The following is a 15,168-nucleotide window of genomic DNA, read 5'->3' on the forward strand; positions in this document are numbered from 1 at the left end:
ACAAATAATTTTGGACACAAAATGTAAACATGCAGACAAATCTAACTGTTCCGTTTCTGACATATCTGTGGAAAAAACAAAATCAGGATACTCTAATTTATAAAATAATAATTGTGTACTACTGACAGGTACTCCCAATACTCTCATAGGAAACAATGTTTCTTCTTTATCTGCCATAGGTATTAAACATGTACCTTCACATACATTATTACTGCATCCTATTACTATACTCAATAAAGCTACTTTGTTTATGATATGTTCCCAAAACCCAAATTTATCATCTTGTGTGTAGGTCCCTTTAGTCCAACTAAATAAATGTTTAGGCCCTATCGTAACATTTAACCTCACATTACTTTGTCTAGTGACGTTAATTCTAATGTTACAAACTAATAAGTACCCTTTCATTACACCAAAACACACATGACCATTAAAATCATCAATTTCTCTTTTCTTCTTAATTATGTCTGGGAACCCTTGAGTATTGTTAAATTGTCTATAAATTGGTTGTCAAATCTGTATATCTTCTTGACTCTGTAGATCTTTCTTAGAACCATCAATCATCAGTATGGTCGCCGTCAGAACTGCGAGAAACAAAAAGGGTTGTCTCTTGTTGAATGTCAGATGTCTTTGCCATGATAGACTTTTTAATAATTTGCATTGTCCATTCGATTCTTACATACAACCTAAAAAACACAACAGATATGCAGCATCAAAATCTTAGCTGATACAAAACCTTTATTATTGTAGCACCTCACTATAAAACATGATGTAATGTTCTAATATGATTCTTAAGAAATTGTTTAAAATGATTAACATTAAAGACCGCATCATTTTATCAAATAACCAAATAGCAAATTATAACACATGAATTTGGATCATGAGATGAATTTAAGAATATGGACAATAGTAAATAATTAATACTTCAATTGATTACGGAAAAACATATTTGATCAATACAATACAATACATAGTAATCCTTTTTAGTCATGACGCAAAACCCTGTTCTCATGAACTAAATTAAGGTTTTGAATCAACCCGAGAAGCAAGAAAGGAAATATCCCTAACTTGTACTTCTGCAAATGATGGACACTATGTAGTTGCAGTTTAACATATACAACATATAACATTACAGGATCTTAACTTACAGAATAAAACAAAACACAAAACTTTAACATATAACACATCTGATGTTCATATAGTTTTTCTTATAAATAAATTAACTTATTCAAAACATCTTCATAGAAGACAGAGTGCAGGGATACAGTACGAATTAGAGTTAATTGCTATACTAGCTATACTGAATCAACATAGATCTACGTATTATAGCTCTCGCGACACTTACAACAAACATACTCCTGTGTAGTTCCTGTATTAGGTAAATCTTCTTTATTAACTTCAATCTCCCTGATTTCTCTAATGAGTGGTGCATATGGAGATTCTCTCTGTGATGTAGTGTGTACTGGATTCCTTCTATCTATTTGGTCAGACGTGTGAATAAATCCATTTGATTTCCCTTGTCCTTTACATTGCATATCATAAAAAAGTTTACGACATTGTTTTTTAATGTGACCTGGTTTGTTACAATAGAAACACTGTATAGGTTCTTTGTTCCAAATCCTTTGTCCCCTGGGAGCCAACATGTGGTTCCTTTTAAACTCCTGAGGAGGGGAAGGGGGATGAAAGGAATTAACCCTTTCCTTTCTGTGTGTGTAAAAACTTTTGTTAATAGCAGCCACATTCATTTTAACCTTTTCATTTTTGCGTTCCCTTCTGATTTTATCAATAAACGCAGCAGCAGCCTCAAGTGTTTGCATATCCGAAGCAATTGCAATACTAGTAGGATCCAAATATTTAAACTTTTTAACAAACACTTGTATCATAGAAGCAGGACATTCATCATCAGAAATTTTAAAAACTATTCTATATGCCTGCTCAAATCTTAACAAAAAAGAAAATGGATCCTCTGAAATTGTAGGTTTCAGGTTTTCTAGTATGTCAAGTGTTGGATTTTCATTTCCAGTTGTAAACTTAATCAACTGTTGGAGTCTATCCTTATCTGTTCCATGGATGATTTCATCATCCTCCACTATAGGAGTACTTATTGGAGCTACCAATCTTCTACTCATGTATGTAGGCAACCATATTTTAAATAATCTGTTTCGTTGTTCATTAGCCAAATTATGCTTCTCTGTATTCGATTCAAATACATCTGCATTACCAAATGCATCCAAATTAGAATTATACGGCGGTATTTCTTTAAGTAATTTCATTAATTCGCTTTGTATCTGTAATTTTAATTTTGCTGCTTTATTTCTAAGCTTCTTCCTTTGCAGTTCCTGTTCTGAACTGACCTCTGGTTCATCCTCTACATTTTCTGGAATTAAGCTGTGTCTTTGTCTATCTCCCCTTGTAATTACACAAACTTGTTTCAAATCTTTCTGCAATTTTGTAATTAACAAATTCTTAATTTCTAAGCAATCCGACAAATCAGAAATCTCTTCAGTTAATAAATCACATTTAGGACATTCCTTTTCTATTGCACACACATTGTGCATCTCATTTTTAACCATGTCACTACTCTGTGAATTACTTTGACTAACATCATTATTAGTCAGATTAACACCACCATCAAGTAATGTATTAAAAATCTTAATCATTTTCATTACGTTTCTCAACTTTTGTTTCTCCTTATTCACAGAAAATATCTTTTTGTCTATCTTCTTATTTGCATCTTCACATTGACGCCATAAATCATGCCACAAAGCTGAATCACTAGCCGTATAAGGAACAAACGTAAATTCAAGTTTACTTCCGGAAGACAAAGTATTAATAAAATCCATACTTACCGTAGATCAGTTGCTTGCTCAATCTGCTCTCACTACGATACACGGTTCTGGAATGCTCTTGCTTCTCACCACGTGGTCTGGTAATGGTCTGGTAGTGTCGAATTACACTTTCTTCTGATCACACTGCTAGGTTTTTTTTTTTTTTAGTCAGAGGATCTCTTTGATCTCTTCAGACAACTGCACACTATCCCCCCTTTGTCGGAAGAGGAAAAGTAAAAAACAAACGTGCAGTAAAGGCTCGCCGTAGAAAACTGACTAAAGACTGGCTGGCTCGTCAATTTGTTAGAATATTCTTTGTCTTGAATATCTAAGCTTCTCCAGTGATCAAACAGCAATCAAGACCACAGCTTCTATGTCTTATTAATAAGGTTTATTCGATAACAAATTATCAATTCATACAATACCAATGCTGGAACAAATGTTGATAAAAGGTACTGTAGGCTAAGTATCTTGGTGAGATGAAGATGAGAGCGTGGAAAGAGCGTGGAAAGAGCGTGGAAAGAGCGTGGAAAGAGCGTGGAAAGAGCGTGGAAAGAGCGTGGAAAGAGCGTGGAAAGAGCGTGGAAAGAGCGTGGAAAGAGCGTGGAAAGAGACCTTGTCCTTGTAGTCATGCCAATTTATACCCCTTTACATTTGGTTAGGGTATACGTAAAGGAATCCTATTGGAACAGTAATAGGATACACCGGCATTCCACAGAAGACCCTCTAAACTACGTCACTTAATTGATACCATATGTTCCTAGCACTCAAGTTGCATTCAGGCCTAAAATGTGCAGAACAAAATAAAAGTATAAAAATGATTTCTTACATTCACGTAAAATGTTACATCTGAAGAATAGACCCATACCTTTCTGAAAACCTTTATAACTTTACATTGTTTTGTATGTTGCCCAATAAAGTATTGGCTTTGACGTAATAACCCAATATCACCCTTGCAACTATTGGGCTGAGTAAAAGCACATTATGAAGACTCTCAATGCTCGCTTATCACACACATCAGCAGCACTCACTAAATAAGACTGTAAACTAAAAACTAGACTAGATCTCGGCTTTCCTATGTATTGGAGATCTCAGCAAGCACAGACCCTCCCCAATACCCCTTCGGCCAACCTGTGTGACCTTTGGAGGCGTTATTACGTGAAGTGATGTCCTGGTACTCCAAGATTACACTCAGTACAAGGATGAGGAGGTAGGTTATTTGTCCCTTCTAATTATGTATAAGGCCAGGGCAAAACTAAAGACATAGCTTAATTTAAGCATAAATACCCTCTGAGGGCATACATATAATTACAAGTAAAAAAGAAAAAGGTACAAGTGCATGACCTCATATCATGAGAAATAAGAAAATAATGGGGATCAGCTGGTCCCCAATCCTTAAAATCACCCTTATCTGTCTGGCAATTCTGCAGAATCTTTATCAATGCTACATGATGTACCTTTTCATGATTGCCAGCAATAAGATAATGCCACATACCAGCATAATACTTCCTATGATAGACACCATGATGATCTCATAGGTCCTGTTTGTATAATCTGCTAAAGAAAGGGCATAAAAAAGTAGTAATTTTTCTCTTCCCGTACTGCCTCTCAAGAGTAAGATGCAAATATGACCTTTTACAAAGAAAGAGAATATTGAAGCCCCTGCACTCCTGAGTTAAAAAATTACACAGCAAGCCAAGCATAGTCAGAAACCTTTTGGCTCAAAGTCCACTATTTTACATAATTATAAAAAGTTTTATTATGTAAGTGTGTGAATTAGCGTACCTTTTAACTTTTCTCAGAACAGCTGAGCTCACGAACATTAATGAAACATACCCCTCCTTGAGCACAGGTGATTTAATTTAGACGTGTTGTATTTGAGTGCCAAGCTAGTTCCCAGGTGTCTATATAACGTATTATTAAAATTAATCAATCCTTGGTTAAGCCTCTACTACTTCATCTGAAAGGCTGTGCAATGTATCAACCACCCTCTCAGTAAAACTACTGTTGTGTTATGTTTTGGTACTAGTTTTCTAAAATGTTACCCAAATTGTGATCTTTCTCTCTTAAGCATTTAATATTTCAGCCCACAGAGAGAAAATTGAATAAATTAATAAATTGAATCCCCCCATCACACTATTTGCACCTTTTGAAACAACAAATCAAACCCCTTATAATGGTTAATAATGATATAAGCAACCCTTCTTTCATCACAGTGACAGCGAATGTGTTTTTTTTTATGCATTGGAATTATATTGACCTTCAAGTGTTCTTCGATATAGGCCGTGCATATAGACAATAAAGTCACGCAAACGAGAACACCTAAATAATATCACCAATGATTCCAATACTCCAGTAAGTTAACACTTTCAGGCTTGTAATTCAGGTAACTTAAAATATTTTTCTTGAATTTATTGAATGCATTCACAGAAGCCCCAGAGGATGAACACAAAATATGACCTAAACTGTTTCTTTTTACAAATTGTGATACATGATAAATTATATTGTTTTAATTAATTATGCACAATCTAATTATGTCATTAATAAAAAAAATGTAACTGTCTTTATTGTATGGTCTCCATACATCTTTGCTTTTACTCCATTTTTGGTTCGAGCTGCTGTTTACTACTGTATAAAAGCAACGATCGAGAACAGCATCCCGAAGATTAGCTCCTCCTCTTCGTTCTGTTCTTCCTTCCGAATCCGATTGAACATCTAAAAAACTTTATTGTAATTTTACAAACATGCACATTGAGCCGGGAAATCGGAAGGACGACACAACGTGTGGACGTAATCACCGGCTCTGGACTAAGTGAGAAGGGGCGCCAGATTAGTAGTCCACACAGGGCGCCAGAACACTTAAGGCCGGCTCTGGATGCCCCCACACAAATGACACATCATTAGCATCAGTGCAATATGGATCAGAGCGACGAAACTGAACTCACTGTGTTTATTTTTTTTTTCAAATAATTTTCCAGAAATAGGAATAACCGCTTTTTGTTTTATTTTTTCCCCTTGTTGGAAGAGGGAGAAATTGTTTCCCTGCGATCCTCCTGCACTGATCCACAAGGAACTCTTCATAGACTTTCATCGGTGATCGCAATGTGTGTGATGTGCCAGCAGGGGGAGCGATCATACAGACAGACCCAACAGGTAATACACTGTCCATCTGTGATGTCTTGGAACAGAATAACTGATCACACTATCGGCCATTCCTTATGTAACGGTGTACCGGTGCTAGTGCCAGCAGCCGTTACCATTTGTCAGCAGGAAGCCGGTGATGCTCAGTTTAGTGAATGTACCACGTTGATTCCATGGGCTTTAGGATTCATGTTTCTATAAGCATTAAAAAGGGTGGAAGGCCCCTCGCTGATTTAACCCCTTCAATCCCAGGGGTTTTTGGTACCTCAGCGCAAAATTGCTCCATCTCGGTTCAGCGATTATTCACTTTTCCTGTGAATAGTGTACCCATGTAAACTATATATTGTTTTTTTCAAGGAAAGATAGAGATAGGTAAAGTGACAGAAAATTCCATCCAAATTTATCAATTCAGGTGTCCTGATTTCAGAAATACCCAATCTATATAGAATTTTCATACTTTTCCAGCACATAAAGCCAACATACTATAAGGTGTACGTACCGGTGCGTCCATAGGGGTTTCTTAGTGGGCGTTTTTTGGATGTCCCGGTACGTCTATAGGGGATTGAGGGGGTTAAAGCAGATGTGCGATCAACAAACATGTGGATGACAGAGACCACTATTAAGCTTTACTCATTGTGAAAAATAATCACATGACGCAGAAGCAGGCACTGATAGGCTGTTGCCATTGCAACTTAGTTTTTTTTGGTTAAATCACAAATAAAGGACACAGAAGCTTTTCAGATGAATTAATGATGGATATGCCGAGATTTATTTGCCGACAGTCTACAGCTGTCAGGCTGAGAGCTCCTTTAAATTTTACAGTGGAAGTGCTATTTGCTGGCTTTCTCCGTTTCATGGCTGTCATACCTGAAAGTAGTTTTAGTGCATCACACACAAGGTACGAAGATGATCAGCATATGCATGTAAATCCAGCACAAGCACCGACTTATAATGCAGATAATTGCCTAAACCAGACAATACAACAGCACATGGGCCCAGAAGTCGTGCCCTATTAGTTTATATTCTCCTTCCAAAACATGGTCACAGAAAACAGGTATTTTGCCCAAAACATCCAACTAGATTTTTTTTTTTTTTTTAAACCCATACACCGTAAATTAGCGCTGGCCCTCAGCAACCTCCTCTCTAAACAGCGTTTAGCATTTGAGAATAAATGAACAATTCATTGAAAATCCTTTATTTGCTGTATGTATACAATGTATAACACAAAGGTTAATTCACTTTCACAGTAATGAATGTACAAAAAAAACAAACCCTAAACAAAGTGCTCACACAAGGAAGTCTACAAGCATTTATAGGCAAAATATACCATTAGAGTTCAACCTACAGTAAATGTGCAGACCCTCGACTGCTGGCGGTCTTCCCAATTACAGACACAAACGTTTAATGGATTATCTTCCCGATGCTTACACAGAATACTATGTTATAGATTCATTAGTATAGCATGTTACGCGGGGGCCAAATTCAACAGCAAGGCTGTGTGCAACGGGGGACAAACACCACGCGCACTACAAATGCAGCTATACGATGAAACGGACAACCGGAATACGGGAAATCTGAAGGCAAATTGAAGGTGTAGCGGCAGTCGCACCGAAACCCCTCCAACTGAGGCTCCCAAATCTTCTAAACTAGGGGATCCGTACACTTCTTAGCTTTAGACAACACTTACGAACAATTGACATGGTAACGAGGATAATAACAGTCAACAGATCTATGGTATCTACAAATAACAAAATGTGTTTAACGCATACGAACCATCTGACTGAGTATGTTGAGCTGCATATTTTGTTTGGCACTCAAAAGTTTGGCTATAGTTTCCCTTTAAAGCAGATTTAACCAACTTGCCGGTGGCTTTATGTTTGCATCAACAGCGGCAATGACCAATCTACACAGGTACACAACCTGATCACGTACCGCTGGGGACACGCGGCGGACTAAAGTCATTTAACAACCGGATTATTCTGGAGGCACAACTATTTACACAATATTTCCAGTTTCCGTAATATGTGTGTGTGTGTGTGTGTGTGTGTGTGTGTGTGTGTGTTAATGGCGATTACTCTCGAGCACAATGGCTGAACTTGCTGGTTAGACTACTCTTATTGCGAGACTAAATTAATTAAATCGTAAAATCTAAAATACAATCACACATTTCTGTAGGGCCGAGAGACGACCTCTCTCGGAAGCCAAAGTTCATGGGCATGAAAAGCGTGGATGATTGACATATACAGACTTTGTATGCGGGTGTATTTGGAAGTCTTGGTGTTCACGTGGAAAGCTATGGGGGGGGGGGGGGGGACACAAGATTTAAAATGTGGATCTTGCTACAATCCAACACAGATCCGTACCATCTCTGATAAGCCTGGCAGGACGGTTTTCCTTCAAAATTATTTTTTTCTTCTTAATTAGAAATTCACATTGGAGACACCATTTCAAAATATGTACAGTTTACTAATGTTAAAATTCTAGTTGTACACAATACATACCCAAATAAGCTTTTGCGTTTATTCCTTACTATATAATCCGGTTATACTGGATCTGCGCCAAATCTTAAACAGAAAGATGCAACTTCAATGTGAATTATTTGAGAAGGTCAGCAGAACTGTTAATAATATTAAAAAATAAGGCAAAGCCTATCAGCAGAGCAGACTCACGTTAGGAATCTCTTTCTGAACACAATACCATTCGGAAATCAAAATTTTTATTGAAGCCAAAACATACTGTTTTTTACTGTACATAAAATAAACTATAATATATATACACAAACTTCCATTTCTTTAAATTACAGGGTTCCGTTTATACTTGGGGTTTTTGGCATTCAGTTTAACAAAGACTTTGCATAAAATTAAGGTTTCCAATGAGTTCAATCTTAATTTTGGTATAATAAAGTCATATTTGCCCCTGTCTTCTAAACAACATACTGGACCTGCCCTGAAATGCCAACAGCGCACCAACGGGGTATTTACTGGGCTTTTTTTTTGCGTTCTGACTCCAAGCAGAATTTCTCATATGCTTCCTCCATTTCTGGGTCCATCTCGTCGTCATCAAAGTCATCAAGGTAGCTAAAAGATTATAAAAGAAAGTAATGAAACATAACGGTGGGGCACTATAGTGTTTATGCATGTAAGGCTTCAGTGTGTATGTATGTAGGCTGAGTAGTTTCTTTAATAATGGCCAAAATAGACTGTTCTTAAAAGGTTAATGAACCAAGAATACTGCACCCAGCTCTGTCACAACAAATTATATTGCAACAAAATAATTCAACCAATTTTTCTCACTATTGTTATCCCCCATCCCATATTGTTATTTTTCCTCCCAATACATAATCACTAAGGTCCTAGGCCACAAGTAACTTATGGAATACACGTACCCATCTCCACCACCACTTAGGTCTGTTCCGTTCTCCTCATAGTCGGGGAAAAAGTCTTCTCTGTCCAGCAGTTCCTGATACTTTTCTTGATAGTCTTAAAGCAAAGAAAAAAACTAACTAAATACATATATAAAACAGACACTTCCCTTTTAACATGTTGTCAACACATGGACGCCACGTGTGATGCGGACAGCTTACCAGGGTCGGCTGCGGTGAAGGGGACTCCTTCTGATGTGTAAAACGTGGGGTTCATTCTACAAAAACAAAGCCACATACTGTGAACGATGATATCAACGGATGTAATAACCCTTTACCTGAACTCCCTGATCACTACAAACAAAAAGGGTTTATTACCCAACCAATGTAGAGAATGGCCACACACTGGCAAGAGACTGCGGACATACCCAACATACTTTATTTCAAGTAAAGCTAAGTTTTACTGTCAAAAAGCAGATCATATTCAAGGAACAATCCCACCCGGTCCCAAATCCATTAGAAGCGGATCCCCATGATGATCAGCATGGTTATACTGGATGCACAATAGACAGATAGACGTATAAAGCAATACTTGACATAGTTATAATAGTCAGTGGCTGAAGACATATGGTTGGCTATTCAACTCCCTGATTATCATGGATTGTAGAGTCAATGGGGTGTGAAGACTTTGAATGATACATATCAGCTGCAAAAGCAACAAATTACCTTTAAAGTTTATATTTATTTAAACAGACATCAAAAGTACTTCAATTACTGGTTGTAGTATGTTGGCTGTAATGAGCTTCTGCTGTGGCAAACATATCCTAATGCCAAAACAGTACAAGAGAAAAGAAACCAACAAAACTTAACTTTATAATGCCTACGAAAAATACTGTTAGCCCCCCCTAAATCTAAAGGAGATCACACAACCAAGGTGCGGCATATCGCTTCACGCAATGATGAGCCTATAGATGAAATGTCATAAGTCACAAAATAGTTAAAAAGCACAAGGTTGTCTGCGATACATAGTTTACCAGTATTGTTGGTCTGAAAACTTTTTCCCCCCTGATATGTGCTTTTGGGCACGTAGGGTTACCCTTTCTGTGCACCCGCGGCACAGGTATATGTTTTATGATAGAAGGGAAGGAGGATTTTCAACAGTTTAACTATTTTGTGACATGACTTATATTTGTGTGCGGTCGTTTATATTGTGGAGGGACTATTGGTATTTTTTTGTATGCATGAAAAGTTAAGTTACCGTATTGGCCCGAACATAGGCCGCACTTTTTTCCCCCCACTTTGTCTTTGTCAGGCAGCGGGGTTAGGATACAGATCCCCGCAGGGGACCCGTATCCTACTCTCTGATACGCTCAGACAGCCTCCCCTGCCAGCACTTCCCATGGGGGGAGTCCCGGCAAGGGAGATTTTAAAGCACATCTTTTAAATACTTTAAAATATTAAGAAAAAAAGGAAGCTTAATAAAATTAATTAAAGAACGCTTCCGTCTGTATTTTCACAAGAAATGGGTAAGAGGATATCCTTTTTTCTTCACATGAGTCATACCATGAAATAATTGGGATCGTTTTCAGGAGTCGCTTCTTTGTAGGTTGAAGCTGCCTGGACCCGTCCCCAGTTACTTGAACGAAGTTCTACCAGTTTCAGTAGCATCTGCTTCACGTCTCTAAGATACATAAACCGGGAAAAAGAATTTATCACCGTTTTCATCGATACTAAAACTGTTGTTCTTTAACAGATGTTTCGTGTGACCCCCCCCCAATGCTTGAAATTGATACAAACTGAGATATGCTAATTGCCATTTTCAACCTGCTACAGTCTGCGTCCAGCACTACATTCTTCATCCTCTGCATCACCTCTTCCATGTAGGACACCCCCTTCTCTTTCCACACATCCTCCAATACCGATCCGGTTAACTGGAAGACAAACACATGCAGTTGGAGAGTTCAAAGCATTCCTCGTGGACATTAAGAGAACTTTTTGCCGTGGTCGGTACCACAATACAGTTTTATTTTTCTTCATATGGTAGAAAAAGAAGAGTATATCACATCAGTTATCTACAGAAACTAAGCATACATCACTAGGCATAGACAGCCATTGATAGGAGTGCAGCGTCGAGGTCAGTCATGGTTAAGAAGGAGAAGCGGAGGGGTAAAGGGTCCCTAACAGTACTTTACCAATGGACTGGTTTATGAAGTTCTTTACTTCATTATTGTTTTACCTTCAGAAGCTTTACGGCACAGATGAGGTTATCATCCACAGGGTTGGTGAATAAAGCGTTTAGTAGTTCTTTGAGGCCGCTTTGAAGGATCTCTGCCCGAGTCACTTGTCCCTTTGCTCCCTTTATCTAAACAAACACAGGAGAAGATGGCGGCACATAGTAGGTGATCTAATCCAGGAAATGTGAAATACAGTATATGTGCTTGTCAGGAGTTATTACAACTGCAAAAAGAAAAAAGTTAGGAGAGCAAACCGAGATACCTGCCAAAGGCAGAGAAAACTACACAGAGGCCATCACAATAAGGCTGCTACGCAAGAATAGTCAGCTGTCTGAGCCGTGACGCAGCTAGCAACAGCAAACAAGAGCGTAACTTCCTTTGAACTTATTCACTAACAACTCCAACTCAGCAACAGAGGTACAACGTATTTGCCAAATGAACAAACAAAAACATTGGGCATAAGAGACTTATTTGAAGCTTTATATACTGTACTAATCAAAGGCGACACCCCTATAGTATGGTGCCATTTTAAACAAAATATTGTTTAAAAAACAAACAAAACACACACATTAGTAGACGGGTAAAACAGTATTTTCTTACATTCTCTCTCAACGCCTCCCCACAAACCGCGTCCGTATCCCTGCCTCTTTTCCCACAGCTCTGCTGCTTCTCTTGCATCTTGTTCTTCTGTCTTCTTTCTTCGTCAGCTTATCCGTGAAGCTGCCTCGCCCACACACTTCTGCAAAAGGGCGGAGCCTCCGGGCAAACCTCTCCCTCGATTGGTGGTACAGGGGAGAGGCTGACCCCGTGACACTGCTTTTTTTTGTTCACAGAGAAGCAGGTGAAGACAGAAGAACAAGAAGAGGCAAGAGAAGAAATGGCACTGCGGGAAAGGAAACAGGGACACAGAAGCGGTCGGCATAGAAGGTAGGGAGACGTTGAGAACATCCAAACCCCTGTAATCGGGACAGTACGGTTGGTATTTATTTTCACTGCTCACCAATAACCGTTCTCATTAGAGCTACTTTGACAACACATACAATGGATTCAAATACAGCCGCATTAAAACATTACGTAACAACTAAAGCTGTTTTAAACAACGAAAACTGCGCAGTGTTTTAATCCAAGACTATATATACCAGTATGGTATTTGCAAAAACAATCTAAAGCTGTTTTTCCCCCAAATACTCCAAAAAGAAGCCAATAGTCATGAAGCACTGTGCCGATCGGAGGCTGTAGAAGACTCACCTCCAGGTTGAGATAAAGTTCACCAAGAAACAGTACAAAGGAATGGAAGCTTTTTCTCGTGGCAAGGTCTCCTTTTGCTGCCTGATCTCTCTTTTCAAATTCTGTTTGACACCTGTAAAAGATAGCAACAGGGCCGGTTATTAGGACATGGCAATGAAGGAGTTAATCCCAGTAAGTGGGTTTACTGGATTTATCCATCAAATCCCTCATAAAGGACCTTTAAATAAAATAAAAAAAACAGCAGACAAGTTTGGGCTTCGATTTTTGTGTAACCCGATATTCTATGACTACGTAAAATGTAAAGATCCAAAACCTCCAACATGGCTTCTACTTCTCACACCTAAAATCTCAAAGTCATCCTTGACACAGCCTTTTAATAAAGGCATCAAAGCGCGTAAAAAAATGACACTTAGTATTCCATATCTCCATCCAGTGACTAGAGAAGTTTCCTGTGAAAACGTGACTTACCGGCAGACACAATCAGTTCCCATGAAATCGCCAAGAATAGACGTTTCACCTTTACCAGCTGCAAATAATGGAAATAACGACAAAACACTTAAAAGGACGCAGCGGAGGAGCACCTGGAACGCTCTTACCTCTTAAGCAACAAGCCTCTGAAGCTGCTGTTCTGTGGGTTTAGCTGGAGGTTAAGAGATAAGTAATTACACAGACGAGCTCCGGTGTATGAGAAATTGGGGACAGATGTTGCCTAAAAATAAAAAAAACACAAATAAATAAATATATATATATATATATATATACACACACACACATACATTTTATATGTAACTCATACTAATTTCACAGATTCAGAGGCAAAAAGATCGGAGGGTTAATAACACAGCAGTGGAATTATTTTAGGAGAACACGAATGTGTAGAAAACGGAGCACGGCCACGCACCTCGTACTTCATTTCTATCTATACTAGTCCCGGCTATCAATACATATACACACACACGATACAGACTAATCAAACGTCACAGCCCGAGATCACGTCGTCAGCTCCTGTACAATCCGTCCCAGACTGTATGAAGGAGCCATCTGCTGCGTCAAGAGGTTCACCCACAAGGGCACTGCGTTTAGTACAGAGCCGAGTAGACCGCACTCACGTCCACTCAGCCATCCTGAATGGCTAAAGTCAATTAATGGGTGACCTTAACATATAGGAGCAGCCTACATCAGGACCAAAAAAGCAAAGAAACGAAGATAAAAAGCTGAAACCCATGGTTTTAGGCTTTCAGTAATAAAAGACTTTATTTTAATGGCCACGTCTTTCTTTTTTCTCCTGAATACATAGAACTCAAGCGAAAGGATTACCTGCTGATACACGAGCTCGACAAGTTCTTTTAACAGGTCGTCTGTGGTGACCCAGCTGTTTAATACATCTGCAAACTGGTAAATTTCTGCCTCAAAACTGCCAGGCTGTTCAGTCAAATGATTTAAGATGTCCTGGACGTACTCTGCGAGTGTTGGTTCTGGAAGGACTGGATACCCGCCGTTCTCATCAACATAGTTCTACAACAAAACATGTCCAACTTATAGCAGAACACACAGTCACATTTACACTGTAAGCGGTGATGTATTTACCCTTGGCCTGACCCAGCTGCCCTCCCCTCAACTTTGCAGTGGCCGGCTAGAGGTCTGCCGGCCCCCTGGACTGCCACCCTAGTCCTTAACCCCTTCACGACCTTTGCCAGTTCAGGACCGTCATGACAAGAAGGTCACTAAATGACCTTTGACGGTCCTGAACCATCAAAAAATTAAATAAGCTTAGAAAGTGATCAACGATCACTTTCTTCGCTTAAACGACGTTACTGTAATGCCGCGATGTCGAGGCATTCAGTAACGCCGAGATCGGCATCGGGGGCCATGTCTGGCCCCTCCCCGGGGCGTCAACAGCCGCCATACATTGTATGTACGTTTTAAAAGGGTTTAGGAGGCGATCAACGATCGCCTCCTAAAGTTAAATGGTGTCGCTGGAATGCCTCGATCAGGAGGCATCCAGCGACACCAAACACTTACCTCTGGATGGACTGTGACCGATCCGGAGAGCGGTCACAGTCGCAACTGCCGGTGATCTTCGCCATCAGCAAGATGGCGGCGGCCCGGGAAAAAAAACAATAAAGAAGAAAGAGTTCGCTAGACGGTCTCCTGACCCTCTAGAGAACTCTGGCTCCACTTGCAGGTTGAATACAGGTACTGCATTCAACCAAGCAAGTCAATGGAACCCAGCTTTCTAATCACTATGTGATTAGCAAAATATTCAAAAAAAAATAAAAAAAAAATAAAAAAAAAATAAAAAAAAAATAAAAAAAAATGTGCTAACATTTAAAAATAATTATGCAGTGATGTCACTTGA

At 39.0% G+C, this 15,168-nt stretch overlaps 1 protein-coding gene across 1 annotated transcript in view; it reads right to left on the bottom strand.

Annotated features, from left to right (window-relative positions):
- LOC149283997 (polyadenylate-binding protein-interacting protein 1-like) overlaps nucleotides 1–15,168 on the bottom strand; it is a 46,049-nt gene that overhangs the window by 23,471 nt on the left and 7,410 nt on the right. Inside the window, 9 exon segments of the mRNA XM_089497317.1 lie at nucleotides 8,948–9,043; nucleotides 9,352–9,445; nucleotides 9,550–9,605; nucleotides 10,880–11,008; nucleotides 11,152–11,258; nucleotides 11,564–11,689; nucleotides 12,810–12,921; nucleotides 13,406–13,518; nucleotides 14,127–14,324. Of these exon segments, the coding sequence (XP_089353443.1) occupies nucleotides 8,948–9,043; nucleotides 9,352–9,445; nucleotides 9,550–9,605; nucleotides 10,880–11,008; nucleotides 11,152–11,258; nucleotides 11,564–11,689; nucleotides 12,810–12,921; nucleotides 13,406–13,518; nucleotides 14,127–14,324 (1,031 nt within the window).

The sequence above is a fragment of the Sceloporus occidentalis genome, unplaced genomic scaffold (assembly GCF_023333645.1).
Source record: "Sceloporus occidentalis isolate IW3139 unplaced genomic scaffold, rSceOcc1.0.p SCAF_101, whole genome shotgun sequence".
NCBI classification, from domain to species: domain Eukaryota; kingdom Metazoa; phylum Chordata; class Lepidosauria; order Squamata; family Phrynosomatidae; genus Sceloporus; species Sceloporus occidentalis.